Source organism: Doryrhamphus excisus, linkage group LG2 (assembly GCF_037039965.1).
Source record: "Doryrhamphus excisus strain RoL-2023G ecotype Guam linkage group LG2, RoL_Dexc_Guam_v1.1, whole genome shotgun sequence".
Lineage (NCBI taxonomy): Eukaryota > Metazoa > Chordata > Actinopteri > Syngnathiformes > Syngnathidae > Doryrhamphus > Doryrhamphus excisus.
The window spans coordinates 4,602,173-4,630,120 of NC_136358.1; the positions used below are offsets into that span (position 1 = coordinate 4,602,173).

At 43.1% G+C, this 27,948-nt stretch overlaps 2 protein-coding genes across 3 annotated transcripts in view; both read right to left on the minus strand.

Moving 5' to 3' along the window:
- dnah2 (dynein, axonemal, heavy chain 2) overlaps positions 1 to 20,878 on the minus strand; it is a 34,183-nt gene extending 13,305 nt beyond the window's left edge. The window contains exons 1-59 of the mRNA XM_078789151.1: positions 20,594 to 20,878; positions 19,502 to 19,713; positions 19,230 to 19,402; positions 18,901 to 19,127; positions 18,714 to 18,824; positions 17,463 to 17,698; positions 16,550 to 16,741; positions 16,136 to 16,293; positions 15,971 to 16,058; positions 15,673 to 15,878; positions 15,456 to 15,585; positions 15,184 to 15,366; positions 14,898 to 15,106; positions 14,664 to 14,810; positions 14,439 to 14,595; positions 14,190 to 14,299; positions 13,625 to 13,754; positions 13,337 to 13,525; positions 13,115 to 13,259; positions 12,843 to 13,035; positions 12,572 to 12,772; positions 12,346 to 12,502; positions 12,044 to 12,218; positions 11,779 to 11,942; positions 11,539 to 11,700; positions 11,368 to 11,471; positions 11,126 to 11,282; positions 10,957 to 11,039; positions 10,698 to 10,878; positions 10,406 to 10,544; positions 9,639 to 9,856; positions 9,468 to 9,560; positions 9,273 to 9,398; positions 9,087 to 9,197; positions 8,798 to 8,986; positions 8,622 to 8,725; positions 8,364 to 8,553; positions 8,110 to 8,290; positions 7,909 to 8,036; positions 7,667 to 7,819; positions 7,474 to 7,599; positions 6,843 to 7,061; positions 6,629 to 6,746; positions 6,241 to 6,515; positions 5,082 to 5,234; positions 4,855 to 5,007; positions 4,692 to 4,783; positions 4,426 to 4,624; positions 4,108 to 4,332; positions 3,902 to 4,006; positions 3,639 to 3,827; positions 3,478 to 3,563; positions 3,264 to 3,394; positions 3,042 to 3,191; positions 2,780 to 2,947; positions 1,825 to 2,125; positions 1,592 to 1,724; positions 1,299 to 1,438; positions 1,005 to 1,215 (exon numbers count right to left, since the gene is read on the minus strand). Of these exons, the coding sequence (XP_078645277.1) occupies positions 1,005 to 1,215; positions 1,299 to 1,438; positions 1,592 to 1,724; positions 1,825 to 2,125; positions 2,780 to 2,947; positions 3,042 to 3,191; positions 3,264 to 3,394; positions 3,478 to 3,563; positions 3,639 to 3,827; positions 3,902 to 4,006; positions 4,108 to 4,332; positions 4,426 to 4,624; positions 4,692 to 4,783; positions 4,855 to 5,007; positions 5,082 to 5,234; positions 6,241 to 6,515; positions 6,629 to 6,746; positions 6,843 to 7,061; positions 7,474 to 7,599; positions 7,667 to 7,819; positions 7,909 to 8,036; positions 8,110 to 8,290; positions 8,364 to 8,553; positions 8,622 to 8,725; positions 8,798 to 8,986; positions 9,087 to 9,197; positions 9,273 to 9,398; positions 9,468 to 9,560; positions 9,639 to 9,856; positions 10,406 to 10,544; positions 10,698 to 10,878; positions 10,957 to 11,039; positions 11,126 to 11,282; positions 11,368 to 11,471; positions 11,539 to 11,700; positions 11,779 to 11,942; positions 12,044 to 12,218; positions 12,346 to 12,502; positions 12,572 to 12,772; positions 12,843 to 13,035; positions 13,115 to 13,259; positions 13,337 to 13,525; positions 13,625 to 13,754; positions 14,190 to 14,299; positions 14,439 to 14,595; positions 14,664 to 14,810; positions 14,898 to 15,106; positions 15,184 to 15,366; positions 15,456 to 15,585; positions 15,673 to 15,878; positions 15,971 to 16,058; positions 16,136 to 16,293; positions 16,550 to 16,741; positions 17,463 to 17,698; positions 18,714 to 18,824; positions 18,901 to 19,127; positions 19,230 to 19,402; positions 19,502 to 19,713; positions 20,594 to 20,654 (9,447 nt within the window). The 5' untranslated portion in view covers positions 20,655 to 20,878. The remainder of the gene's footprint in view (positions 1 to 1,004; positions 1,216 to 1,298; positions 1,439 to 1,591; positions 1,725 to 1,824; positions 2,126 to 2,779; positions 2,948 to 3,041; positions 3,192 to 3,263; positions 3,395 to 3,477; positions 3,564 to 3,638; positions 3,828 to 3,901; positions 4,007 to 4,107; positions 4,333 to 4,425; positions 4,625 to 4,691; positions 4,784 to 4,854; positions 5,008 to 5,081; positions 5,235 to 6,240; positions 6,516 to 6,628; positions 6,747 to 6,842; positions 7,062 to 7,473; positions 7,600 to 7,666; positions 7,820 to 7,908; positions 8,037 to 8,109; positions 8,291 to 8,363; positions 8,554 to 8,621; positions 8,726 to 8,797; positions 8,987 to 9,086; positions 9,198 to 9,272; positions 9,399 to 9,467; positions 9,561 to 9,638; positions 9,857 to 10,405; positions 10,545 to 10,697; positions 10,879 to 10,956; positions 11,040 to 11,125; positions 11,283 to 11,367; positions 11,472 to 11,538; positions 11,701 to 11,778; positions 11,943 to 12,043; positions 12,219 to 12,345; positions 12,503 to 12,571; positions 12,773 to 12,842; positions 13,036 to 13,114; positions 13,260 to 13,336; positions 13,526 to 13,624; positions 13,755 to 14,189; positions 14,300 to 14,438; positions 14,596 to 14,663; positions 14,811 to 14,897; positions 15,107 to 15,183; positions 15,367 to 15,455; positions 15,586 to 15,672; positions 15,879 to 15,970; positions 16,059 to 16,135; positions 16,294 to 16,549; positions 16,742 to 17,462; positions 17,699 to 18,713; positions 18,825 to 18,900; positions 19,128 to 19,229; positions 19,403 to 19,501; positions 19,714 to 20,593) is intronic.
- A 328-nt stretch (positions 20,879 to 21,206) lies between these two features.
- acadvl (acyl-CoA dehydrogenase very long chain) lies at positions 21,207 to 27,902 on the minus strand. Of its 2 annotated transcripts, none has more exons than XM_058067957.2 (21): positions 27,762 to 27,902; positions 27,430 to 27,517; positions 27,295 to 27,358; positions 26,424 to 26,495; positions 26,274 to 26,346; positions 26,131 to 26,195; positions 25,929 to 26,063; positions 25,708 to 25,852; positions 25,013 to 25,142; positions 24,814 to 24,939; positions 24,521 to 24,719; positions 24,130 to 24,234; positions 23,971 to 24,057; positions 23,837 to 23,899; positions 22,868 to 22,969; positions 22,706 to 22,803; positions 22,536 to 22,608; positions 22,385 to 22,457; positions 22,229 to 22,301; positions 22,081 to 22,156; positions 21,207 to 21,936 (listed from the first exon to the last, which is right to left on the minus strand). In XM_058067957.2, the coding sequence occupies exons 1-21, from the start codon at positions 27,883 to 27,885 to the stop codon at positions 21,799 to 21,801; spliced, it is 2,109 nt and encodes a 702-aa protein (XP_057923940.2). In that variant the 5' UTR covers positions 27,886 to 27,902; the 3' UTR covers positions 21,207 to 21,798. The 2 variants fall into 2 exon arrangements, with proteins under 2 accessions (XP_057923940.2, XP_057923941.2); XM_058067958.2 differs by having other exon boundaries at positions 27,790 to 27,867.
- Positions 27,903 to 27,948: the final 46 nt, after the last annotated feature.

The window sequence follows — 27,948 nt, forward strand, 5'->3', positions numbered from 1 at the left end:
GCGAGAAAAACCAATAATCCATTGAAAGAGACAATAACAAACTGTGAGCCAAATGTGCAAAGTGTAGTAGCATTTCAAGTTTAACACTGTCATGTTTTTTTTTTAAAAAAGATTAAAGACACACTTTTTTAATCAGGCTTTTAACTAATATTTTTAAACTTTTCTTATGTTTTTATCTTTTTAGTCCAATTTTATGCTCTTAGTCTTCAGCTTTTAACTCCAGTGTTATGTTTTTATCTTCTTAGTCCTATTTTATGCTCAGCTTTTAACTCCAGTGTTTCCTCAGGGGGGGGTCCTCCACACTGGGGGCTGTGTCGGGTCGGGCTGAGCGGGTGCCATCCTTGGGTCCCTTCGACCCGGCCGGCTGGGGGTTCCTCTCTTTAATGTGGGGGTCCGCCCGTCTGTTGGAGTCGGGGGGGCCCGGGTGCTGGTCCCCCGATGGCACAGCCTGAAGCTCCTCCCAGTGTGGACGGCCCCAAAGGTGGCGTTTCCTTGACCCTCGATGCCATGCCATGTCTCCCTACTGTGTGTGATTGTGTGATTGTGTGTGTGTGTTTGTGTGTCTAGTATGGAGGGTGGGAAGGAAGGGGTTTCTTTTGTTTCTTTGTTTTTTTTTCCTTTAAATTGTGGTAATTGTTTTAATTTAAATCACGTTGTGTTGCATGTCTTTGCAGGAAAAGTGCTATACAAATAAAGTTGATTTGATTTATGTGTATCCTCTGTTACACTGCACGTCTGTACCACAATAGAACCCATTGAGCGTGGAGGTTAAATGACGTTTGTTCCTACACACAATATGAATTTAAGATAACTGCTGATTATATTTTCACAAAAATGAAATTAAGTGAAATGTATTATTTTCTCTTGTATATTCTGAATTGCCCAAGCAAAACTTTCAAAACAAGAAAACTGTTACTCGAGGAATACTCAGCAAAATACCCAAATAATTCAAATGTGATAGCTGCAGCCCTGATCATCACCACTGAGTGCCTCCGAAATCTGACCTTCTGCTGAGTGTCCGCCTCCCTGGTTTGTTGCACGATGACTGTCAAGTACTCATCACACTCCTTCTGGTAGTCAGCCACCTGCTTATTAGCCTCCTCCAGCTGCACTGTCATGGCTGCCACCTTCTCACCTGTGTCACTGATCTTAAAAAGCCCATTTTGCAGCTTGGTCACCTGCTCCCCCAGCTCAGTGCGCTTCTCACCCAGAAGTCTGAATAAACAGATGACACTAAATGGACTACAAAGCCATAAAACAAAGTGCAGCCATCATCATTGACTTCTACAAATGCATACTTCTTATATCCAGTCACCAGTTCCAGATAGTTGGTGGGTGTCACATAATTATGTCTCCTCAGTTCCACTTTCATCCTGTGTGACATCTCTACCACTGACTGGTGTGTGGTCACAAAGATGGAGGCCACTTTTGTTGCACTCTGCGAGGTCATGAACTAAGAGTGATTATCTTGTTTGATACTTTGCAGCTTTATAAAAAAAACAACTTTATAGAATGGGTTGAAATTAAATGAGGTTTGCTATTTTAATGAAGTGAGCCAATGCTACATTTGGCAGCTTGATCTTTCTCTCACCCCCTCAGCAGATCCAAGGTCCAGCCCTTCCAAGTACCGCTCAGCGACCTCGAGTAGGGCATCTTTGGGCCACTCACAGAACCAATCTATGGTAGTACAGTTGACAAGTGCTGGGTACTGTAGGATACGGTTCCTGCAGGCAAGGAGCAATTCTTGTTGTTTTGGTATCATTTAAATGGATGCATTACTCTAGTACAGGATGAGAAAAGTAGGAGAGGAGAGTTTGAAGATACCTGAAGGGGTCTCCCACTGGACTCATGCAGAGAACAACGTGCAGGTTGCTCCTGACGCGTTCTATTAGAAAACAGAATAAGGAGTCAGGTGTCTCCACCACGTTCTCCTTCCTGGCGGAATCAGACAGGGCGTTGCAGATCTCCACAAACTCATCCTGCTTGTAGAGGTTAGGGACCTCTCCGGAGCTCAGGATGTTGTTGATGTCCTCTAGGAAGGATTCATCCACAATCTGGGTGTCGTTGAAGAGGAAGACAGTGGGCTTGCTGTCCACACCAGTCAAACGGTACAGCTTCTTGACATCTGGAATCAGGTTAGGAAAATAATTGTTTAAGGTGGTTACTGAAGGGTGGCGGCGATATCTAGGATTATCACATACTACAGTTTTAATTGGCCCTGTACCCTAGAAACCGCCCATGAATGATACGGGAAAAGGCCGAAATGATACTGTGTCAAAGCCCAGGGAAGTGATACTGATAAAATATAGAGTTTAACCATGTCCAGTATCAGCCCCCGTAGCTGTCCACTCAGAGCGCACTGCTCTGGTATCGTACCCGTGGAACAACCAATCAGAGAACAGCACACGAGTGCTTAGTGCCTTAGTGCTTCTCCAGTCACCAAAAAACACAAACTTGATTAATGGAACTTTAATTGTCAGACATTGATAAGATAAGACTGTTGATAAAATATTATTGTTGAAATATTTTTGCAATTGTTGTGTTTACACTGTTTAGATATAATACATGTAATAAACTGAACATTTTCTGGAAACTGGTCTGAAATGGTCTTTTGATTAAATAGTACGTGATAATAAGCTCATGATTAAATAGTATGTGATAATAAGATCATCACATGGTTTGTCTGGTATCAGGCCCAGTATCATGCCCCCAAGTGTCAGTATCAGCCCGACCTGGCCTGATACCAGACAAACCATGGGATAACCTAGAATTAGCGTACCTTCTCTGAATTCAAGCTTGCGGTACTGTTTGGTGATTTCCACCTCAAACACCTCATACTCGCAGATTGAGGCAGCCATCTTGGACAAGCTCTGTCGACCCGAACCACCGACACCGACAAGCAGCATGTTGCCTCTTGGCTGACTGATCACACGAACCACTCGGGTTACTGTGATGGCAACACATAAATGTTATGGAGTGTCACGGAAAATTAGAATAAAAAAAACATATATGATCTTGGAGTGGTATTCTAGTGTACTCACTGTGTTCAATGGCATCCCGAAAGAGCACTAAGTGCATGGGCACTATGCCTGGCGTCAGGTTGTACTCCTCCAGTTGAGTCTCCATGAACTTCTTGAGATTCTTCATGTCCAAAAGGTCTTCATACACCGCAGACTCACTGAGGAAATCACCTATAACACACCAGAACATCACAGTTTATGCTCCAATCTTGTGAGCTATGTGGGCATGCTGTACTCATCTACCAAATACTGGAGGTTGTTTATCGGGGCAGATGTTGTGGAAAACAAGGTCAAAGAGAGAGCCCATTTTCTCAGCGAGCAATGTGACAAAGGCTTCTATGTCAGTCTGGTCAATAAGCCGGTCAGAGAAAACCCTGAAATTGACAACAACTGTCAATATTACAGAATATTAACATCTCTTGAGTCCGCTTTGGGGTTAAGTATTGTGAGCGGTTACCTGAAGCACTCATGGATCCACAATCTAACCATATTGTGTTTACTATCGTGGAACTCTGGATGTGCTCTCAGCAGACCTTGGAACACCTATATTAAAAAGGGCATGTCACAGGTAAAAAAAAGAAAATAAATATGGGTTGCTTGCTTTTCTACTACATATACCTTAGAGATATCCCTGAGGTTGAAGAGGTAGTGTGTCTTGGCTGGAGTGGGAAGGAAACGAGCTGTAACTGCATAATACAACTCTAAAGTTGCCTGGGTAAGAAACCCTCCAAATGGCTTGAGGTCCTCCTTAAAACCTTGCAGCTTCTGGTTAATCATGGTACTGAAGATGCGGCGGATTTGGGAGTCCTGAACACAGAAGTTCCATAGTTTTGTGTACGTTGTAAATGATGCAGATTTGAAGGAAGGTCAGCAGGACTTACATGTGGGAATGTCATGTTAATGAGGTTGAAACGACTCTGCAGGCGGCCGGAAATGTGAGTCCTTCCTCCGCCGGGGGGTCCCATGGACGCCAGCAGTGACATTTTCTAACATTTTAAGTCATGATTAGACAGCTCATGGGTGTGTGAGGATACTAACACAGGACGCACCAGAATAAAAAAACTAACACCCTCCTGCCTTGTCTTACCTTGACATAAGTCGTCGTCTGTTTCTGACGATCAAACCAGAAGCCATAGTCGATCCAGAGGCGCAGCAGCTCTAATGGCGGCTGTGAGCCAAAGAGGTCATTCGCCGGCATATTGAGGTCATCCAGGAAACAGAGCAGGTCCTTGCCTCCAACTGGCACATACACACCCTTGGTCCTCTTCTCCAAGCGGCTTTCCACAATGGCCTGGATGTTGTTGGAGGTGGTCTGGACAGCAATGAGCATGAAAATAATAAATAATGACGCAAGCGAAACTGTGATAGATGCACCATATAAATTATGCAGGCAATCAGCACCAACCTGTGAGGACATGTTGATAGTAAGTGTGGACCACTTGCCAGTGTCCAGAGTATGCAAGACACCATGGACCACTGAGGTCTTGCCTGTTCCGACTGGTCCGGTGAGCAGCACTGGATACTGTGCCTTCACCATTGCTGTGACCAAGTAGTTGTAGCGAACTGTGTCCACTGTCGGAACCATGATCTTATAAAATGGGGAACTGTAAGAGACGGAAAGTTGTAAAAGCCTTGTTTTGTTAGGTTCCTGGATGCCATCTTGCTACTTACTTGGGGTTGTAGCGCCAGCCCTTTGGGAGTTTATCTTCAAATGAAGACCAGGCTTTGTTCTTGACATTTACATAGTACTCATACACTGTGTCCTATAGTATAGAAAAGTACATTCAGTATATCGTAGCTGGTTAAATGTGGAGGTCATGTTGTAAACACAGACCTTGATGGGAAAGGTGCCGTCCAACTCCCGCAGGAAGTTATCCATCTTCTTACGTCCATCCTCATCAACTGAGGCACAAATGGACCAGATGAGACTAAAGGTGAACCAGAGCTGGACGATCCGACACAGGTTCTCTTTATCTGACATGTTAACCTTGCAATGGAGTAGCAATGATTATTAGCTTCATGGTAGACGGGAAATACAACAAACATCTCTGAGTGTGTTACCTTGTTTGTCGTCAGGGCCTCGTAGAGGCAGCAGAGTGAGATGATGCTATTGAGTTCCGTGACGGGGATCAATTCCTTACAGTTACTCTTCTTGAAATTCAATGTTCTCTCAATGAAACTGTCAAACAAAGGCTGTAGATGTTCCACCTCTGCCTGCGGAGATATGGTGAAAGTTGGAAATGGACACGCAATAAAAATACATATGCAACACTTTAGTTTTTGCTCCTATTTTTCATGAGCTGAACTCATAAAATCTATGTACACAAAAGGTCTATTTCTCTTAATTTCATAATCACATTAATTAATGAAATTTAGATTTTGAATTTTGAACCATTGAAATATTAATTTCATAATAAATAATCACAAATCTGTCTACCTCTGTGTTAGTGAGTACTTCTCCTTTACCAAGATAATCTATTAACCTGGTGTGTGGTATACCGAGATGCTGATTAGACAGCATGATTATTGCACAAGTGTGCCTTAGGCGGGCCACAATAAAAGACCACTCCAAAATGTGAAGCTTTACCATAGGACATGACCATTTGCCCACCAGTTACAATGACAAAATGCAGTCAGGTTTAAACCCTGATGAGGAGCATGCAGATGTCTGACATTTTGCCCAGAAATTATTTGGTTATGCAAAATAATAATAATTTGCAGCAGGTGTCCGGGTGGCTGGTCTCAGGCAATCTTGGAGGTGAAGATGATGGATGTGGAGATCCCTGGCTGGTATGGTTACACGTGGCCTGCTGTTCTGAAGCAGGTTGGATGTACTGCCAAATTATTTGAAACACATTTGGAGATGGTTTGTGGTAAAGAAATGAACATTTTGCTTATGTGCAAGTGCTGTGGTGGACATTCCTGCAGTCAGCATGCTTATTCCACGCTTCCTCAATATGCAATTTACTGTATGATACCGTACCTTTTGATAAACATGCACATTTGTGACATTTTATTGTGGCCAGTCTAATGCACACATGTGCAATAACCCTGATGTCTAAACAACATCTTGATATGCCATATTTGTGAGGTGCATGCTCACTAACACAGATTAAAAAAAAAGGCCTATTATGTACAGAGAAAGAATATCCGTGAATGATTGAGTGATAGATTTTTGTGGAATGTATTTTGCAACATTGCATTTTGTTATCATGGTTACCGCGTGACGTTTCTCAAGCCAAGACTGGACAAACGGCTTCCATCCCAGGTCGACGTAATCATTGTAGACCATCCCGCAGCGGGACACTGTCGCAGGAGAGGCCTGTGCCAGATTCTCCACTTCAAACAGCAGGGACACCTGCTCAGGCATGGAAATTCTCTCTCCGTTGATGAGCGTGAGCACCTTGTTGTCATCCATGACAGAGTTCATGCTCTCAATCCACAGCGTGTCCACTGGTCCGTCAAACACGATCCATTTCTCATCTGGTTTGTCATCTAAAAATGACATGTCACACACAAATTAAAAAAATAAAACCGAATACTAAAATATTTTATAGCTGCAGCCCTAATTTAATACTAGCTCAGTTATCCATTTTTGCCATGTTTACCTGCACAGGCTGTCCTCATGATACTGGAAAGGACTCCATCAGTCCACTCATTGGTGGACAAGTCATTTTCACCATAAAGTTCTCCAAGACTCATGGCTTTGGGGTTCAGTGGATAATCCTTTTTGCAAAGCAAGGGCCAATGCAAAAAAAAGCGGGAAAGAATGCATGTCACAATTTTAAGACGTGAGCTTTGAACACAGAGAAGTAAAAATACCTGTACAAGCTCAAAGCCTGCTACTTCCTTGTTGTGCATGGCAATGAGGGCACTTTTTAGTGTCTTCCACGTGACCGTCTTGCCGCAGCCCGTCTTTCCCACTAACATGGATGAGTGTCTGGAGTTTTTAGTCTCATAGAGTTCGATGACTTTGGTCATTGTAAAAGGAGTCACTTGCAGGCCTCTCTGACGAAGTTCTATCTGGATGGCTTCCTTCAACTTAAAAAGACAAATGGCAAAACATACATTTTATGCAGGTAGATCATTTGGAATGTAGCCTATCCCAGCTGTCTTCGGGCAGGAGGCGGGGTACACCCTGGACTGGTTGCCAGCCAATCACAGGGCACATACGTATAGACAAACAACCATTCACACTCACATTCATACCTATGGACAATTTGGAGCAACCTAGCATGTTTTTGGAATGTGGGAGGAAACCGGAGTACCCGGAGAAAACCCACGCATGCACGAGGAGAATATGCAAACTCCACACAGAGATGCCTGAGGGTGGACTCAAACTCAGCTCTCCTAGCTGTGTGGCCTGTGCGCTAATCACTCGGCCACTCAAAATACACTAATTCATTAATAGCATACATTTACATTACAACGTGACGTCAAAAGGGTTGCTTACTTTGCCGTAGTCTATTACAGGTGTCTCCACATCGGGGAACAAGTCCTGGATGATGCCATTGAAGAGCGGCAGGTCGGCTGAGGTTAGTTTAGCAATATTCATATCTTTCATAGCCATGAGTAGGACCTAAAGATAGGGATTGTGGAGGTTATATGTGGGCACAAACGGACTAAAGGCAGACTTAAGGCCTCACTTCTTCTCCTGGAACATTAGGGCACAGCCGCCGCTTCTTGCCGGCGTAGCGGAGCAAGGAGGTGAGGGCACGAAGGCCAAAGTCATAGTGGTCCTGCTTTGACAGCTGCTGCATGGCCAGAGAATACAGGGTAAACACTTTCTTCGCCAGGAGCTGGAAAAACAAAATGAGAGATGGGAAGCACAAAAGAGGATGCAGATGTTAGGATCTAGACATTATTGCAAATGTTTTTATTCCAGTACCTTGCAATCGTTAAAGCCCTCTCCGAATAGTATGATCTCAGCAATTAGAGTAGAATCTGGCACCACCATGGAGATAGGTCGGAACATGGACTTGAGGTTGTCTGGAAGCTCAGAACGACCAGCGTAACCTGAGACAGATTAACAGTTCATTTCCTAAGAACTGTTTCCAGTGTTGACATTTCATTATTTCATTTGTCCTACCAGGATTCATTGTGATAAAGACACCACACGATGCAACCAGATTGATGTTGTGTTCCTCGAACTGGAACCTGGTTTGGAGCGCCGAGAGGGCAGACAGGATGGAGAGTATCTGCTGGGCCACCACGGACAACACCTCAATGTTGATTCGGTTGAACTCATCGAAGCAGCCCCACGCTCCTGTCTGGTTTGGAGGAGGGCAGAAAATCGATTAATGGGCACCGAGCAAAATCCCGCCCTCCCTTACATCTTCCTACCTGTGCCAGGCCAGAAAACATGCGGCCCATTGACTTGTAGTCGAGTCCTTCGGAGCAGTTGATGACGATGACATACATCCCTAAAGATTTACCCAAGTCTTTCGTGGTCTCGGTCTTCCCGGTGCCAGCGGGCCCTTTGGGAGAGCCACCACGATGCAAATGGAGCGCCGTGGTCAAGGTCATATAACACCTGCAGAATGTTAATGAGGAACAATCTAGTACGTTCTTAAAAGATCCTTGATGATGAGTGATGTCCACCTGTCTGTAAGTGGAGTGATGACAAGCCTTCCAGAGTTCCCTAAGTACTCGTAGCCATACTTGAAGTGTGTGTTGGTCTGTCGGATGATGCAGTTGTTTATTTCCTGTGGTGATAAATGACAAAGATAAATGACAACTGAAGTGACAAGAGCATTGGATACTGTTTGTTTTTAAACCTTCTCCCAGTAGAGCCTGAGCTGGCACAGCCACTCAAAAGCGTTCACGTCATTGCAGCCAGCCTTGGCCAGTTTGGCGATGACATCCCGAGCATGGACTTCCACTGTGACCAGAGCTACGATCTTCAGACGCAGGACTTTGGACAGGTTGCTACGGATCATCTCGGAATATCGTCTAAGCAAAGAGACCTGGGAGCGAAAGAAAGTATGGTTAAGGAGGCTTGGGAATTTTCAACCCATCAAATTGCCGATGAGTGAGAAGTTTCCTGAAGTGGCACAAAAAGTGCACCTGTTTTTTCATCATGGTTTTAAGACCAGATTTGTCATCTAATTCCTTGCAGGTAATCAATGACTGGGTGACATCGGTTGTCCACTGGATCTGACTGGCTGTGATCAGCATCTAAAACAAAATATCCGTCAAATTAAAAATGACAATGACGATTTTTCTCATTTGTCTTAGAGGAAGTTAAGTCACCTGTCCTGGCCAGTCTTTAGACCACTTGTCCCTCTGGCTTTTCATCTTCTTGAGTGCCACCAGGCAGTCGTGGAGGGAATTCTTCAGCGTGCTGCGCATAGCCTTCTCAATATCACACAGCCAAATCTACACAAAACACCATTTATCACTGTTTTTCTATAACGTCATCCATCCTGCTTTTCATGAATACTGCACCTCTACAGGCTTATCCAGTGGCACTGCCTTGATGAATTCAATCATCTCCCCGTCAGAAGAGAACATAGCAGTGGCATCCAACCTTCTGCCCACCTACAAGGAGACACCAGCACACCATAGCAGAACTCGGTACAAAATGTGCAGTTATGCTCATTGCAACAAGCGACTTGCCTTTTCAGTGCGCAGGCTCTTGATGTTGTCGAAACATTTCTTAAGATGTGGCTGCATTGCCTCCGGGTTCTGCGACTGGCCAAGAATCTCCAGGACATCGTCATTAGACAGGAAATAGAATCTGGGGAATACTTGTCTCTTTGACTCGAGATACATGTCCAAGGCCTTCTGGATCTCCTCCAGCTTGGTATTCATTTTGGATAATGTCTCCTGCAAGCCTAACAAAGCACAGGCCACATTTAAAATGATCCGTAAAGGAAAAGCGTGATACAAATGTGTAATCCCTTACGAAAAGAAAATGTATTTATCAATATATTACTTTAAATATATTGTATTATATTATAATATATTATTTTTCCATTATACTTTCCAATACATTATATATTATAAATACATGGAATCATATATTTTTGTACATATATTATACAATATATTATATATTCATGTAATATATGGCAATATATTGCAGAATATACAAATGATTGCCGCTTTCAATATATTGAAATATATTAAATCCAAATATATAATATATGAGTTTATATATCCCAAATTATATGCAATTTTATTTATGTAAAAATATAGTCCTTTTTTGGTTTTGATCGCAAGATATTTTGTATATGTATCAATATATACACATATATGATCTACGTATGCATATATTGCAATATATTGGAAAATATAAACATAAGATCCCATATATGGAAATATATTTCCTAATACATAGCATTATGTTTGACAATATACTGCAATATTTTTTTTTGGGAAACCTGGATGGTGCGTTCCCTGCAGGGCGTTGGTGTTCTCGTGAAGTCGAGTCATTATGGTCTTCCAATTTGAACTAACTTCTTCAAACTCTTTACACTCTTGTGGCAGTTGCTCCCTGATGTCTTTTCCTTGGAAAATATTCTGGAGGTGTAGAAAACCATGGAAAAGGATGGGGAAATAACAGGCAAAAAAAAAAATCAACGATGGCACAAGGAAAATAAAAGATCTGAAAAATCTCAAAATGTGGAGAGAGTAAGGCTCATTTCTGGATGTGACCAGAAATATCTTGTGTACCTCAAGATATATCCACTGCCGCTGCACCGTGAGGATCATCTCAATGATTTCCATCACCTGTGACAGCTGACGTTCCCAGTTGTCCACAACTTTGTCAAAAGCTTTGACAAACCGAGACGCCTTCATGGTGGACAAGGTCACCTGGTTGTCCTCAAGGGCCTGGAAAACGTCCTCTGTGCCTCTGTAAGAGTCAAAACAACGCAGTGAAACATGGCCTTTCCCATTGGACTTGTGGGGGGGAAATTGATCTTGGTCTCACTTCAGACGAAAATGGCCTTTGTCTTTGTAAGGTGTAATATCCAAAGTCATTTCCGTCCATGTCTTGTTAATTTCCTCCAAACCCTTCAGAATTAAAAGTCAAAATATAGAAGCTAATGTGACAAAATTTCCTAAATTCATATTGATCCATGCTGCTAACGAATCTGGACCTGTTCTATAGAGAGTTCCTTGCTGGCGGCCCCAGAGATCTCACTGATGGAGTCTGCATACTTGTCAAAACCCAGAGAAATGATCTTCTCCAGGGTGAAGTCTTCACTGGTGTGGTCAAAAGAGCTCTGTACATGAGCACAGATTTGAGTCCAATGCCTGGAAGAGTCATGGCATGGGGAGTAGTATTATCTTCATATTTACTGTACATTCAAATAAACCAGAAGACCTGTCTATACTGTACCTGTCTCTCATGGCTGGGTTCCTCATATCAGCAATAAGAGGGATTATTCTCCTGAACTGGTCAACCTTCTTCTTGGAGAAATCAACAATGTCCCACTGCTTATCCTACAAACCCAAAAGTTCAGTTCATCCACATCAAGCGAAGATCTGCAGCTTTTTCATTAACTCTGACCTTGAGTAACCTCTGCAGTTTGTGTAGGCTTTTGTAGATTTCCTGGGCTTTGCTCTCCATATTCTCTGTCCGCAGCGATGTAAACTGTCCCTCCTTCCAGCTGTCCCAGTGTGAATTCCACTCCTGTGTGATCTCCCACACTTCCTGCAGGTAGTCAATGTCCTGTGCCATAGGGTCCAAAATATTAGCTCACCCGCTCTGAGATGGGATCGGATTATGTCTGTTGATTCTATGTCAAACCTTCTCTAAAGCTTGGATAGTTTTGGAAGGTTCCTGCTCTATCTTGAAGAAGCTCAGGCCCTGCAGGATGGTATTTTCTTCTTCCTTTAGAGCCTCGAGATGAGAATGGTGCTCTGATGTTAGCCTCAGGGCCAACGTAGTGTTGATCGCAGGATCAAATGGACCTGCGAATACACAAAAGCAAATAGTGTTGGATGTATGTAAAAATGTAAAATGCATGTGCATTTATCGATCGTGCATGGACAACACACAAAGTGTTAGTGACCTGAGGTGGTGAACTCTTGCATAGAGGTCTGGATCTTCTCGGTGAGTTCCTCCGAAGAGGTCATGTAGCTGCTCTTGAAATTCTGCTTTTGCCCTTGCAGCATGACGTCGCTGTCAATTAGAACCTGCTGGAACCACTCCCATTTGGTGTTTAGTGTTCCTCGCAAATCCTGAAGCTGCAAGAATGCAAAAGCTGCACGTAAATAAACCTCAGCAAAATAAAAATATATCTGACAAGGCAGACATATTGTTTGAGTGGATATAATATAACAGGCATGCTTAATGAACAAATATTGTGCTTACAGTCGCCTCCACAGGGAAACCATATTTATCCAGCACAGCAAATTGTTCATAAATCATAACAATTTTAGCCTCTGTCTTGACTAAATTGCCTTGGAGAGACTCAAGGAGCTCCAGACTTTCACTCAGCTCCACCAGTGTCTTGTTGGGTTGACTCAACCTGAAACAGAAACATAGTCATCTTCCTTTTCCCTTAACCTTTAAGCCATCACCAATACTGTTCCGTCACCTCTTGGCGTTGTCATTCATGGAGGCATGAAGCTCCTTGAGGTGGTTGCCTGCGATGCGCACAAGGAGCTGCATGAACTTGGACTGCCACTGACTACAATGTTGCACCAGCGAGGTTTTGAGTGGCGAACAGTCTAGCACGATGAACTGGAAGTTTGTGACTGTCTCTTCCTGCTGGATACTTGTTTCTATTTCTGTATACCTGAAAAGAAAATGTTCATTATAATATTTTCCTTTATCAGAACAAATAAAAGTGGGACTAGGAGTAGTACCTGTGTATATCTGCATCAAAAGAAGCAACTGGTTGATTGAGTTTTTGGTAACGTTGTATGTAAGAGTCCTTGTTGGTCTCCCAGATGTCCCTGTACTTGTCCCAGGTGGTCAAATATTCCTTCAGGCGTTTGGCGGTGGCTGACATCCCAGCACCGATTGCAGACTGTATGCCTTTTATCTCATCATCATTTGCTAAAAAATCAAGATAACAGGGCATTTGGCAATAATTCAGTAGAATAGGTAATAGACAAGTAAGGCATTTGCCACAAACCAATGTTGACGTGTATGGGATTCTGCGAGGAGTGTTCGCAGGAGAGGATCTCGGGCAGGCGCTTAAATTTCGAGATAGTGTTGATGAGTTGAGGCAGAACGTCCAAGATTTGTGCGAGCTCTCGCAGAGATGGGGAGAACTCAACCTGTCACATTTCCACGTTCAATTAAAATGAGTGCCAATCATGGATCACCTTTAATTTGCCAGAATAGTTTTTGGTACCCTGAGATCGGCTTTGGGTTCTGCTTGGCGCAGTGACACCAACACTCTGAACAAAGGGGTGGGGGATGATTTGCGGTCTCCGTTGATGGCCTGTGCTAACTTCTGCATGGAGCGCTTCACGTTGCTGCGTAGGGCCTCCTCCAGCATGTGGTCCACCTTCTCGGTGTATGTGACCCAGTGTTCCTGCACCTAAAGCAGCAGCGTTACACAGCACAGTGCTTGGTGATGACAACCTCACTTCTAAGTAACACAAACACTATATGGACACACTGATCAATGCTGAGGTACCTCAGGTCCATCTTTAGAAAAGGTGTTGTGGATGTAAGTCATGATGTCAACAATGCGTTGAAGAGCAGAGCGTAGTTCCTCTTGCTGGCGCTGTCTGTGTGTCTGCTGATCGTTCTCAAATTCCCAGTTCCTGGCAGGAATAACGCTGATTTCATTCATTCATTTTCGACCGCTTATCCTCACGAGGGTCGCCGGGGGTCGTCTCACAAGCCGTCTTCGGGCAAGAGGCGGGGTACACCCTGGACTGGTCGCCAGCCAATCACAGGGCACATATAGACAAACAACCATTCACACTCACATTCATACCTATGGATAATTTGAAGTCGTCAATTAACTTAGCATGTTTTTGGAATGTGGGAGGAAACCCGAGTACCCGGAAAAAAACCCACGCATGCACGGGGAGAACATGCAAACTCCACACAGAGATGGCCGAGGGTGGAACTGAACCCTGGTCTCCTAGCTGTGAGATCTGTGCGCTAACCACTCACCCACCGTGCAGCCCGAATAACGCTGATTTTCGCAACATATTTTCGCAACATATCTGTGTTATGTGATGATCTCTAACCTGTACAAAGTCTTCCCATCGAGCCTCACTAGCAGTGTTTCACTGATCTGGCAACAGAATTTCGCAATGGCCAGATTGGATGCTTTGAAGCCGTCAACTATCACCTGGACCTGTAGTGGAAATATGGAGGAGACATTCAATGCTGTCAGACATCTCAGCTAGGATTTTTAGAAACACTATATGTTCTAACTTGAATCCAATTTGAACGTAAAACAATGAGAAAAACTGTTGTTGCTAATCAAGTCTAACCTTGGAAATTTGCACAATGCAGTCCTTGACGAAGGTGTTTGAAGATATTTTAAACATCCAAAAGAGTTTGGTAAAGCCCGGCTGAATCTTCTTGTCGAGCATATGGATTTTCTTGGAAAACAGACCCAACTCAATTGGAGAGAGCATTCCAATGATCCTGATCCACACAAGACATCCATTCAGTTCAATAATTCAAGAATTCAGTCCATATTTGCGTCTCCTTACCTGTTATAGTCCCGGGCTAAGTGCAGTGCCCTCTCCCTGAGGCATCGGAGATCTTCCCGATCCTGGTAAATCTCAGACACAAATTGCGGGATTTCAAAATTTTGCTGACTCCAGGACTTGATCTCGGCAAAAAGGTTCAACAGATTGCTGTGAGAGTCAAAACACATTCAACGAGAATTGTACTCAGCAGAGCAGAATGGACAACAACAATGAAGAGCACTTAGGATCCCTCACTTATCAAAGTTGACCTCGATCCTGTTGTCCTTGCCGTGCACTAAGAGGGGCCGCTCCAGCTTCTTGACATACTGCAGCTCCAAGCCTTGGCGCCACTCTGCAAACTTCTGTGTCACTATGTCATTCAGAGTGCGAATGGTTTGGTTGTAGTTAACCATAACATGCTTGCAGCTGTGTGACTCGGGCAGGATCTGGATTTTATTCAGCACCTGATGTGGAAGAGCAGAAAGGAGTTATTCATATAAGAAGGTTAAAGTCATTACTCTCGTACAACAGAGAGACTGACTTCCATGAGGCTTTCTAAGTGGAATTTGAGCGCCCTCGCTCGATGAGCCTGGCCTGCCAACGATGGTATATATTTAGGGATGGATACTGTCTCCGGATCAATCTGTTTAGCGAGCATATTGTTTTCCTTCTTGAAGATGCTGTGTATTCCCTCCACCATCTCGTCTATTTTGCTCTTAATAGACTGCGGAAAGGCAAACAGAGGTCATGTAGCATGTACTTATAGCGACAACTACCACTGAAGTTGGGCGTAATGATGCAAAGAAAAAATACCTTTCTGGCGGAAATGGGCTTAAAAATGTCCACCAGCCGAAGTCCTTCCTCCACTGTGTTGACAGTCTTAAACACAGACGTGATGAGGTTCTGCAGCATTATATCAAGATCTTTTAAAAATGCACGAAACCTGTGCATAAGCACAAACATATGTAAACACCTTCCTGATAAATTGATATTATTGTTAGCTATACTTTTACAATTGAAATAGACACACCTGTTGAACTCAATATGCCATCCGGTGTTCTCCACCTCGAGGATGCCTTTATCAACGGAGCGCAGGATCTGAAGGCCGTGCTGGAACTTGGCCTCGATCTTCACAAGGGCAAGAGTGAGCTCGGGGCCCTGATAGCCGCTGAAGCACGGCAGTGCTCTCTGGTTGCCATCTTCCCAGCGGGCAAACTGCTGCTGTGTGTCGCATACCTGAAGTGAAAACCAAACAGCATCGTTAGCATGGCGCACAGCATCCAGTTGGTACTATGATACCATAGTTCAAATAGTTCAAATGTGTGCACCTCAAGCAGGTCTTTGAACCTTTGAATGCAGGCATCAACCGGGACAAAAATATTTGTTTGGTCCAGTTGCCAGCCTTTTTTAGATTGCCTGGTAGAAAAAAAGTGTACATAATTAAATGTGAAAGCAAAGCATCAGTCATATGATTGCATGTTTCTTTATCGTACTCGTGGTGCACCTCAACGGCACGTGCATAGATATTCTTCCAGTTCTGGCAGCATGTGATGCTGTCGTTGAGCTCTTGCTTGCTGGAGGTCACGTAGCCCTCAAAGATCCTGTCCAGAGAGACGCTCTTGATGCACAGGTGGATAATCTCATAACTTGTCTGCAAGACAGCAGCAAATAGAAGATTTTATTATTGCAGCAAACAATGTTTTCACAATAGTGGACCACTGAGGGCAATTGACCTCAACTTTATTGAACTATGTTGTAAATGGCGGCGTAGTGGTTAGAATGTCGGCCTCACAGTCAGGAGGTTCAACATTGTGTAGACTACATTTTCTACCTGTGCATGCAAGTGTGGGTTTTCTTCGGAAACTCAAGACTTCCTATCACAGCCCATCCCGATTTTGTAAATGTACCTTGAGGAAGAGGCCTGTGATCCGCTCGTTGGTGTTATAGTGGGTGGAGTTGATCCAGATGATGCGAATGAGACTGACAATGTGCTGTAGCTTAGGAGTGAGTTCATTTATTTTAACATGAGCCAGTTCTTTACAGGGTTCCACCAACAAGGACAGGTATCTCAGGTTGGATTGTGCCTCCAGAGATAAATCCTGTGTGGGCAAAACAAACATGATGATATTAGTGCTATTATATAAGTGCTATTGCTACTCAGCACTGTTGGTCCAAATGCCAAAAGACGGAAAAATTAGCGAGCTATTTATTGCAAACCACCATTGAACAACCTCTGTCTCTCTCACACCAGCTACCCTCATGTCCTCCTTCACTACATCCATGAACCTATTTGGTCTTCCTCTAAACCTCCTACCTGGCAGCTCTAAACGCAGCATCCTTCTACCAATATATTCCCTATCTCTCCTCTAGACATGTCCCAACCAAATCCGTCTGGCCTCTCTGACTTTATCTCCAAGGCCTCTAACATGTAATGTCCCGCTGTTCCTGTTCGTTCCTGATCCTATTCATCCTGGTCACTCCCAATAAGAACCTCAGCATCCTCATCTCTGCTACCTCCAGTTCTGCTTCCTGTCTTTTCTTCAGTGGTACTGTCTCTAGACCAAACAACATGGCTGGTCTCGCCACAGTTTTGTATACTATACAGCTTATTTACATTTTTTTTGTATCGTTAGCATTTCTTCTTTTTGCATTTTGAAGTTCTACTTAAAACATCCTTAAGGTACAACAGTACTGAAGGTCTTAACATTTTCATCAGGAGTGTATTACAATAGGTCAGAAGTTTGGGGACGAACCAAGGAAGTACCAAGGTCATGACAATGAATTTGACAACAATTTCATCGTGAATAATGGCTGTCTCACCTGCATTTCCTTGGCGAGTTTGCAGAAGCGCTTGACATAGAGCGAGTTGGCCAGCTCAAGCATTCGCTGGATATGTTTGACTCCGGCCTTCTGCAGCTGCTGACTCATGTCCATGAGCTTGGCAGAGTGGCGCTCCCAGTATGCTATCTCCTGCAGTGGACCACTGTTGTCACCCATGCTGGTTTCTTGGACGTTCAGCAACTCCTTGATCTGGTCCGTCCAGTGTATCAAGACGGCTGAAAATGTGGAGAGCAATCGTGGATACTGTTGGGCTACATTGTGAGTTTTATTATTCAATGCTCGGACTAGGGGTGTCTTAGCATAGTCAACTGGTTGACGATTTGAATTGGAGCAGTCTGATTCGGCTATCAACTTAAGGGAGCTGAGGTGAGCACTGTGTTTGAGTTCTCGGAAGACCGTCAACATCAAGGGACTCATTGGCTCAACCGTAGTATTTTGAAAAGATTAAAGATCACTCCAACTCGTGTTAGCAGCTTCTAACACATCATTCTAACAACAACCAAAAGTCAATTACACTAACTTCATTTTTTTTATCCCAAAAGTGGATTTTTCATTCATTCATTTTCTACCGCTTTTCCTCACAAGGGTCGCGGGGGTGCTGGAGCCTATCCCAGCTGTCTTCGGGCGAGAGGCGGGGTACACCCTGGACTAGTAGCCAGCCAATCACAGGGCACATATAGACAAACAACCATTCACACTCACATTCATACCTATGGCCAATTTGGAGTTGCCAATTAACCTAGCATGTTTTTGGAATGTGGGAGGAAACCGGAGTACCCGGAGAAAACTCACGCATGCACGGGGAGAACATGCAAACTCCACACAGAGATAACCGAGGGTGGAATTGAACCCTGGTCTGCGCGCTAACCACTCGACCGCCGTGCCGCCCCAGTGGATTTTTATGCAAGAAATTTGGTTGCGTTTTGGAAAGTTGTTGTTTTTCAAGTCACATGTTCTTCTTTTTTGTGGACTTTTCACATATGTGCCGACAGCGCCTGTGGTTCGGTTTTGTTCATCCTGCTTCCTGTGTCAGTACTGCTCAGCTACCAGGCTTATTTGTTTATGAGTGTTTCAGTCTGTTTCTCTGAGGTGGAAAAAGTCACAAATGAAATCTGTTTCTCAGGATTGCCATTAGCTAAAAAAAAAAACATGTGACTATGGAAAAAATCTAACAAATCAGATTCAAATCAGATATGAAAATCCTTAGTCAAGGACACATGCTATACTTACATTCCATCCTCTGCACCAGATGACCGTCCCTGCTGCCCTCTTCAGCACTGTCAGCCAGGCCTTCCATTGGGATGTACAACACTGTCTTACCCTCCTTCTTACTAACATCATCTGTTCAAACAATGGAAAATATTACATACTCCTAATTATGCAGTAATGACAATAAATCAAGTTGGGTCTTCTCCACCTGTGAGGTGGACCATGTAATTGTGCATGCCATTGATGTAATTATCCTTGATGCCCTTCTCCCAGTCACTGCTAATGTCATTGTCATCTGTATGTAAGCTGGTCAGGAAATTAAGCAGGCTCTCAGTGGGGTCTCCCTGCACACTCCCATATTCCACCTCTAAGTAGAAGTTCTCAGCGGTGATCATGGCTCCAGGTTCACGCATAAAATAGACGAGCTCCTCCACCACCTGACATGGAATATAAAAATGACGTCAGTAGTTTTGTTCAATTCCTAGTGAATTTCTCTTGGAGATTAATTTTAAGCAAGCCTTGACAGGGGATGAATTGCACTGTACCTGTGGTGGAATGGAATATTCCACTTTTAGTGTCATGTCTGTGTCCAAGTAGACCACCAAAATGGGAATAGATGTGTCGTCAATGAAGTGGTCCAGCACATTCTCATGGTCCTCCAGCCACAACTCTTTGGGGATACCCAAAGTGTTCGCACAACTGATAAACTTCTGCAAAAGGCGGCAGGGATAGAGGCAGTAAAGTTGTCATTCAATACAGTAGATGTGTCTTTTTAAAGGCACATAGTAAAAGTAGGCATGCACTTTTACTGGACGAACGATCTCGATGGGCTCCTGGTAATCCTCAACATTGTCGTCTTCATTGCTGTCTTCTTTGTTGTCTGCGTTGTCTTCATTTTCATCATTGGTGTCATTTTTATTGTCATCGTCGTCATGGGGGTCATTTTTGGTGTCGTCATTAGAGTCCTCGGGAATCTCTTCGCTCTTCTCGTTAATGGTGTCGTCCTTTTCCTCTGTGGTTACTGAAGAAGTCACAGGAGAACATAAGAGAGAGTAGCATTGTTAATTCTTTTGAGGACCCACCACTAAGAATGAGTTCACACTTGTAGTTCTCTGTATTGGTCTGGACAAAATAAAAAGGATATAATTTATTCCATTATGGTCAGCATTCACACGTGCATTTTTGTAGACAGTTGTACCTTGGTTTTCATTATTTACAAAGGGTTCGTCTAAAACTGAAAACAATACAAAATGCATATTGAGAGGGAAGCGGGGAGGAGAGAGCCGCACGGACAAGTTAATTCTTAAATGTTGTGTTTCTTACCTTCTTTATCAAAGCGCTCGTGCTTGCAACTTTATGTGGTTTTTGTGCAGCAAAGTAGAGACTCATTGACCAAAAAAAGTGCCAAAAATGAAAGTGCAAAATGCACAAATTATGCAAAGTATTGCATAATTTGGTCTTGAAATGGTCTTGAAAAAATACCAAACATTATTTTCAGTTTGGAATCAGAAAGGCTTTATATTGACTATTAAATATCAGGGGGCAAATAATTTTGGCCAGGGTATTTAAAAAAAATAACTTCAAAAATTTGCCATAGATAGCAAAGTCCTCTATTAGTGTATATGGCCTGAAAAATGTAATGTTTTGGGAGTGTGAGGTTGTGGGACAATGATCTGCCCAATCAAGGAGCCAGTTTGTGCATGCTTAGCTGAGACTATAATTTGCTCTGCAAGGGACCACCAAGAATATAATTTCATTTCTGGTCCAGACCAGAGTACTGGACTACAAGTGTAAACGCACCCTAAAAAGGAAGTGAACCAAACATTCATTAATTGAAGACAGATAATGCATCAAACTGGGGGCACTGGTAGGAAGGTAATTGTTCCATAATGTGTACTAACCTGAATTGATGACTTCCTCATCGTCAGTTCTTTCTGTGGTATTGTCGCTTGCCGTCTCCATGTCCAAGCATTCACATTTATTTCGGAATTCAATTCAAATTCCTGAGTTGTGACTCCTGTGTTTTTAAAGGAAGCGCTTTAAAATCGCATATAAGCGGGAGTTAAGTTTTTCAAGCCGAGTGGGCCCGTCACTGTCACCATGGCGACCACACTAAACATGGCGAGTGTTACTTTCCACCGGAACACCTGTCCAGACGCCATTAATGAAATTCACGCATGTGCTGAATAAAAAGTGGGTACAAAATCACACACACTATATATATATATATATATATAAAGTACAAAACCTAGCTTTCTACACACAGGACTTCATGAATAATCATACCTTTACACAAGGAAAGCTTCCACTCCCATATATATTAAGTCGAAGCTCAAAATGCTAATAACAGCAAGTTTTGAACAGACGTCAGCTCGAGAGCGACTCACTCATCATGACGGCCTACGGTGACGTCATGACGTACCGTCACGTGCTGACGTCAAACCACATCAAAATCATTATAGACAATGACATTAATCATTTTCGAGTACCCACATTAACTTAATAATTGTGGTATTTTCAAATTGGTAAGGCAGTTTTATTGAGTTGTTAGTTTAAAAAAAAAAGAAAACATCCCCTACATCAGACTGGCAGATTTGCTTTTGCTCTAGACTTGACAAGGGGTTAAAAACAGGTTTTAAGTGTTGGCCAAGACAGTACAGTAGTGCTGTATCGGTGTGGTCAAATGTTCCATAATAACACGCAACAGCACTGAAAACATTAGCACCCCCTACCAGTATTTGAACACATTCTAAATGCAATACAAAGAAAAATCACCTTGGATATATTTGGCCTACAATAACACTTCAGTCCCTTTCAGTAGGTTCAATGTTGTTAAGCGCAAACAGGGAAGCTGCAAATGTCTCCCAACAGCTGTGGAATCAAGTGTTCAGTTTTTGTTTGACCGGCTTTGTGTTTTTTTACAGCTTGAAAGTTCATTTCTGGCATTCAAACACTAACACACAACAATCAAGCTCGAACGTGTCCATAAATATGCTATAGGAACAATCTCATGACCGGCTTAAGTTGATGGCGAGGTACCACATGATGTGTCGCTCTGCAATCCTGACGATGAAAAGAAAGAAAAGACACAATCGGAGAAGAGTGTTTAGAAACCCAGTGGGTGAGGCGCCACCAGCCCGCCGTTCTCCACCACTGCTGTGGAAATGGCCCGCAAGTTCTTGAAAAGATGCCTGGATTGGTTGGAACGCAGTGCATTGATGTCCCGCATGAGTCTACCGTGGGCCTGAAGAACCAAGAAAAATGTCCATAAAATAAATAAAAGATGAATGCAATACAAATAGTTTGATCCTTTGTGCATAAAATCTAACATACAAACTTATATTGACGATGTTTGTTATGTGTGCCGTTTTTTTTAAGCACATCTTACCTCCACACACCAGGTCTCGCACAAAACCTTCTCATGTTGGGCTGAGGGGTGGCCCTGACTGAGTGAGCGTGAAGCCCTGCGGGGGAAAACAATACCAGGCTATGTAGATAAATGTAAACACACTAAGACAAGAAGAATATTTCTGTACCTTGAAAGGACTACAACCATGGTGTAAATGTCGATGGTACAGTCTGCAACTCTCTGCAATACAAACTGCTCATCTGCAACAGGAGAGTATTGTTTTCCTACCCAATTTCTCAAATGTCCTGAGCAAATTGTTGTCTACGGCCTTCCACACACTCACCAATAATCTTCTTGCCATGTTTGATAAGAAGCTCCTCGATGACCATGCCAAATTGTTCAATCGCTTTCACGGCCTAAGTAGCAGAATGACCCCCCAAAAATGTTAATGTGCCACAAAAAAAATAATTTAAGTCACAGATTAATGAACACACCAGTTCACCACTATGAGCCAACTCGGGGTGGACGGTCCCTTGAAGTGTCAAGCCCGTGCTCATGCCTGCCTTCCTAAAAAGCGAGAGGCGAGTCAGTGTCATTCCATTTGGTAATAGAGAAGCAAACTGAATCTTAAATCAAATGGAATAATGGAGCACTTAGATGTTACCTTTTAGCTCTCTTGGTAAGCTCTCCTGCCAGGAGTCCAGCATTGCCAAGTGGGTTCTTAATTGCTTTTTGCAAGCTCTTCAACTGGTTGCCAGCATTCTGAGGAGCAGACAAAGCATGTGTCAGAGGTGATGTAGTCTCTTTCAGATGTAAGAATATTCACCTGGAAGCCATTCAGGGCCACAAAAAGCCTGAGGATATCATTGGTGCCCTCAAAGATGCGGAAAATTCTCAGATCTCTCATCACTCGCTCCACCCCAGCGTCCTGTAAGAGGGCAAACCAAAATGGTTTCTAAATTGCATACTGTTGATATGTTTATCTGGGGCTGTTTATAAAACTTGCTTACGCACAAAATATGCAAATGTTGTGATTTATAAAATTAAATTTAGCATGAGAAGATGTGCACCGGTATGTCAACTGTGTAGTTAAATCCACCTGTGTAATCTTCCAAGTGGAGTGTGATTTAGAAAGGGAAAATTGCATGCATGAATGGTTTTATAAATCCAAATATTTTTGGCTGTACGCCATTTTCAGCTTTTGGGCATATGCCCAAAAGTGATGCACGGCATTAGTGTACAGGTTATCATGCCTGTGCCCTTTGAGTGCTTGCAGAAAAATGAGTGTAGTGACTGTGCATCTATCCATTGTGTGAAGAGCCTAGCAATGATAAGTGGGGTGCTACGTGGTTCATTTTTAGCAACATTACTTTAAAAGGTGCCTCACACTTCAGTACAGTGAAACCTGCTTATCTCAACACCCCTCAAACTGGCTGGTTCACGCTGGTGCTTGTCGACATAACCATATGATGTTAGTATTTTTTGAACCTATGGCAGTTTGGTGTATAGTTTTCCTCGATTTTTATTTTGATTCTTTTGTTTTGATATGATATAGTAATGACGAGAGTATCGTGGACGGCAGTGTGTCATGCTGTAAGGTATACCATGCTGTTTTATCGACAACAATAATAGGCTTGTTTGTGTACAGTCATTCAGTCTCATCACTTCACCAATATTACAATATTGCATATTTGGCTATGTAGTATGTCGATGCCGACTCAAGTGGGCACTTTTATGAACAATTCCGGTACAACACGGTGGACTGGGACTAGATCAGATCAGAACGATCCCTCACCTTCATGTAGCCCATGCCACCCATGACTTGAATACACTCGTCAGTCACAGTCCAAGCTGCTTCCTGTAAACAAAAATACCTAAATGAGCACCTGCAACACATGCTTAATAGCCTGTTCAAGGAAAGCTTCTCACAGAGGCAAAGATCTTGCTGATGGCAGCTTCGATCTGGAACTCAGTTGCTCCACTGTCCATATTGCCACTGATCATGTAGGCCAGAGACTGAAGAACACACAAAAGCACATGTCAGTGACTCGGAAGATTTAAAAGTTGATGCTATAAACTTCTACCAACCTCTGTGACATATTGCAGCATGGTCATACGGGCCAGTTTCTCCTGGATGGTCCCATAGATGTGGATCTTGTTTCCAAACTGAGTTCTATTGGTTGCATGGTCCACCTGGCAAAAACAGAAAAAAACTAATTCATTCAAATAATGCATGGGTGTTTCAATTGTAATCTGTGGGCGATTTGGAACCTGCAGCTAACTTTGTCCGGAGAAAAAGCTGAAATACTGTCAAATAAGCAAAACAAAGCACATCACATTTTCTATATTGCTTGTCATCTCATTAGGATCATGGCTGACATGGAGCCTACTTTGGGCGAGAGGCGGGATAAACCATGGACTGGTCACTAGCCAATCACAGGGCATATATAGACAACCATTCAATCTAATGATAACTCACCGCTTTGTTGATGGCTCCTTTCATGGTGCCAGAGAGGGCAGCCGCCATACCGAATCGGCCGTTGTTGAGGATGTTCATAGCGACCTTGAAACCGCCACCTATCTCGCCCAGCACGCAGTCAGCCGGCACACGAACATTGTCAAAATAAACCTCTGCCGTGTTGGAGGCCTTGATGCCCATCTTTTTCTCAGGTGGCCCACTAGGGATGAGGAAGGACAAACAAAAACAAAGCATGAATCAAATGTAGTCACAATATTTTAGTGTCCACCAGTCAGGAGAAAAAATAGTCTCACTGTGTTACACCACCGAAGCTCTTCTCCACAACAAAAGCTGTAATCTTGTCTTTCATCTGTCCAGTGTTCGGATCCTTTATGGGTGTCTTGGCAAAGACAGTGAAGATTTCAGCCAGACCCCCATTGCTGCCAAAAGTGACAATTTCATGTCAAAAAAGTTAAAATAGTCTTTTAAGTTGAGTGTACAATGTGGTCTCACCTGATCCAGATCTTGCTGCCATTGAGAGTGAAGTACTGTCCGCAGGCGGATTGGACAGCTGTGGTTTTGATGGAGGCGGCATCAGAGCCACTGGCTGGCTCAGTCAGGCAAAAAGCAGCAATGTGCTCACCTGGACATACATGCAAAAGTCACTCATCATGATTCCTTTAGATTTACCTTTTTAGACAAGATACAAAATCAGTGTTAGGGCTGAAAAAAAACATTACAATCTCGATTCACACTAATACAAAATTGCATTTCTAAATAGCAACGATTTTACTTAACAAGCTGCATCAGAAACATTCATTAGCATGATGGTCTGAGAGGCGACTTGTCTTAATTACATGCATAAATAAATGTATTGTAGCGTTAGCAAGCATGAATTTATGAATTTATTAATTTCAGTTGAAAAAGTCCCCCGGTCAACGATCCTTGCGGGACTTCCCATGAAGAATGACAGAAAGACCAGTGGAAGTTTCTTTCAAGCACAACAACACAATGAAAATAATATTGGGAAAAATAACAATAATAATAAACAGTGTGGTTTCTTTAAAACAAAAGTACATAGCCCTACACATTGTGTGTGTGTGTGCGTACGTGTGAGGAAAATATACTGTAAATCATGATAAATCATGATTCACATGTTGCAGACTCATGCAGCCCTAATCAGCATGTATAAAAACCACAAAGTTTACCTGATGCAAGTTTAGGCAGGTATTTCTTCTTCTGTGCTGTGTTCCCAAAAAGCAGAATGCCCTTGAAGCCAATAGACTGGTGAGCACCAAGCGTGATGCCAACACCAAGATCGTGAGTGCCGACAATCTCCACTAAGCGGGCATACTGAGGAGAGATGGACTCATGTTCTCAATCATTGTGTGGAAGTCATTCACACGGGGTCATTACCAATCAGGCATACCTGAGTATTGGTGAGGCCGAGCCCACCCAGGTCAGCCGGCACCTGCAGGCCAAAGGCACCCATCTCTTTCAGGCCCTCCATGGTGTGGTCCTCCACTTTCTCCAATGCATCATTCTTGGCCGAATCATTCACCTCCTGCGGACAGGAAGTGGAAATAGTTGAATGACAGCCATCGGAGAAAAGAAGAGATTTAAGATTTCACCTCAAAGAATTTGCAGACGGGTCCGACAAGCTCCCGGAGAAACTGCTCCTGCTCATCATTCAAGACTAAACACACAAAAGATAAACAGTCAATTAAAGTTGTTTTCACACTTTAATAGCGTCTCGTTTAAATGTGTATGTTACCTGAAGGAAAGGGAAACACTTGAGATGTGGCAATCTGTCCTTTGAAAATGTTGACAGCAAAAGATTTGGACTCCTGCAGAACATTAAATGGAAGAATCCTATGCACCTTGACTTCACTCATCACGTTAACATTTTGGGTAGCAAACATACAGCTGCAGCCGTCTTCTTGTCCACTGCACTGGCCGAATCGGTCCTGACTGCTGCCGGCTTCTCCAATACTGCCTATGGTAAGACAAGAGATTTAATCACTTTAGCAAAAGAACAACATTGTTTTTACAGACACATGGCAATCACATACATGTTGGAGAAAATGGTCAAAATGCCAAAAAAGACACACATAAACCACAAAAACAACTGCATGAAGGAATTGCTTAGAGAATAGAAAGGAAGCTTGCCAGGTTACCAGGTGAGCCAGACCTGAGGGATGTCCATCTTTAAAGACATTAGCAGGATTCCCAGAAGAAAGCAAGCTGGCTGCCTTTTGAAGAAACAGGATGAAAAGGTACAGTTGCCTTTTCATTCCGTCTCTCCAAAACATCCCTCACGGTTGGCTCCCCTAGTCATCTAGCAAACTTTTGTTTTGTTCGATACACTTGCAGCATCTCTCATGGGTTTGTGTGTGTTTTTGGCATTTGTAGCATTTTTAATTTGCATTTATTTTATTATTTTAGCTTTTGGAACATTTGGATTTTGCATGGTGCTGTGCTTTGCCAATGTCTGCCAAAAGTATAAATTCACACCTTTGTTCAGCCATAAACGTGGCACATTTAGGGGCTAAAAAACGTTTCTAGCAGTGTACATGAGTTCCTCTATGACTTCTGTCAGGACAGCTGCAGTGTCACCTCTATAAGTAGGTCATGTGATCAGTGAACTTTCCTCTACTTATCCCAGAATGGGATGACAGTGTTATATCACCAATACCTCCAAGGCACTGACAGTGCCTAAAACAATATGAACCGTTTACAGAATACCAAATGTACAGAATACATAGTGTTAATATAAATAGTATTACTCGACGTACCTGTGCTGCTTGGCTTGCATAAAGACGTGTGTTTTTCACAGCAACGACAGCCTGAACCGGAGCCCTAAAAACAAGTAAATGTTGTATAAATATACTTTTGGTATTACTTGAAAAGTCAGTGTTACCTATACGAACCCTTTCAGTCCGGGTGTGATCCTCAGAATGGCACCACAAAGTCCAGAAGACTGGCCCACTTTTAGAAGCAGCATGATTTCTCCGTGCGCTTAAAATAGACAATATTTTTAAAAAAGTAAGTCAGATTTAAAAATATACAGAAGTTAGATAAAACTAGACAAATGAAATGATCAATAAACTGACTGTAAAAAGGGCTATGCTAGGTTAGCTCCTTGATGACTGCAGCTAACGTTACGTGACGATTGTTTGATTCCTGTAATTTACTTGACGAAATCGTTTAGTGAAGTTCTTAATGCCTATTAGATAATTGCAAACATATTTATTACCCTTACCTATGTGAGCTATATTAAATGTCCTTACGTATGAGCAGAGGTGGACCTTCTGTAAAATGTCAATGTTTTTTTCCCTCCGCCCCACAACTGGGTTACCCGGATGACTCTTGCCGCGGTGCTTCATGGGATCTGTAGTAGCATCTGAAGTAGCGTGGTCGGAGGCGGGTTTTCAAGATTGCTTGTATAC

Excerpts from the sequence above, each read along its gene's own strand:
- acadvl (XM_058067957.2), bottom strand. The coding sequence starts at position 27,885 with ATGAAGCACCGCGGCAAGAGTCATCCGGGTAACCCAGTTGTGGGGCGG. Across the intron at positions 26,496-27,294 it reads ATGCAAGCCAAGCAGCACAG|GCAGTATTGGAGAAGCCGGC; the intron begins GTACGTCGAGTA and ends GTCTTACCATAG. Across the intron at positions 26,064-26,130 it reads CCGTCTGCAAATTCTTTGAG|GAGGTGAATGATTCGGCCAA; the intron begins GTGAAATCTTAA and ends TCCTGTCCGCAG.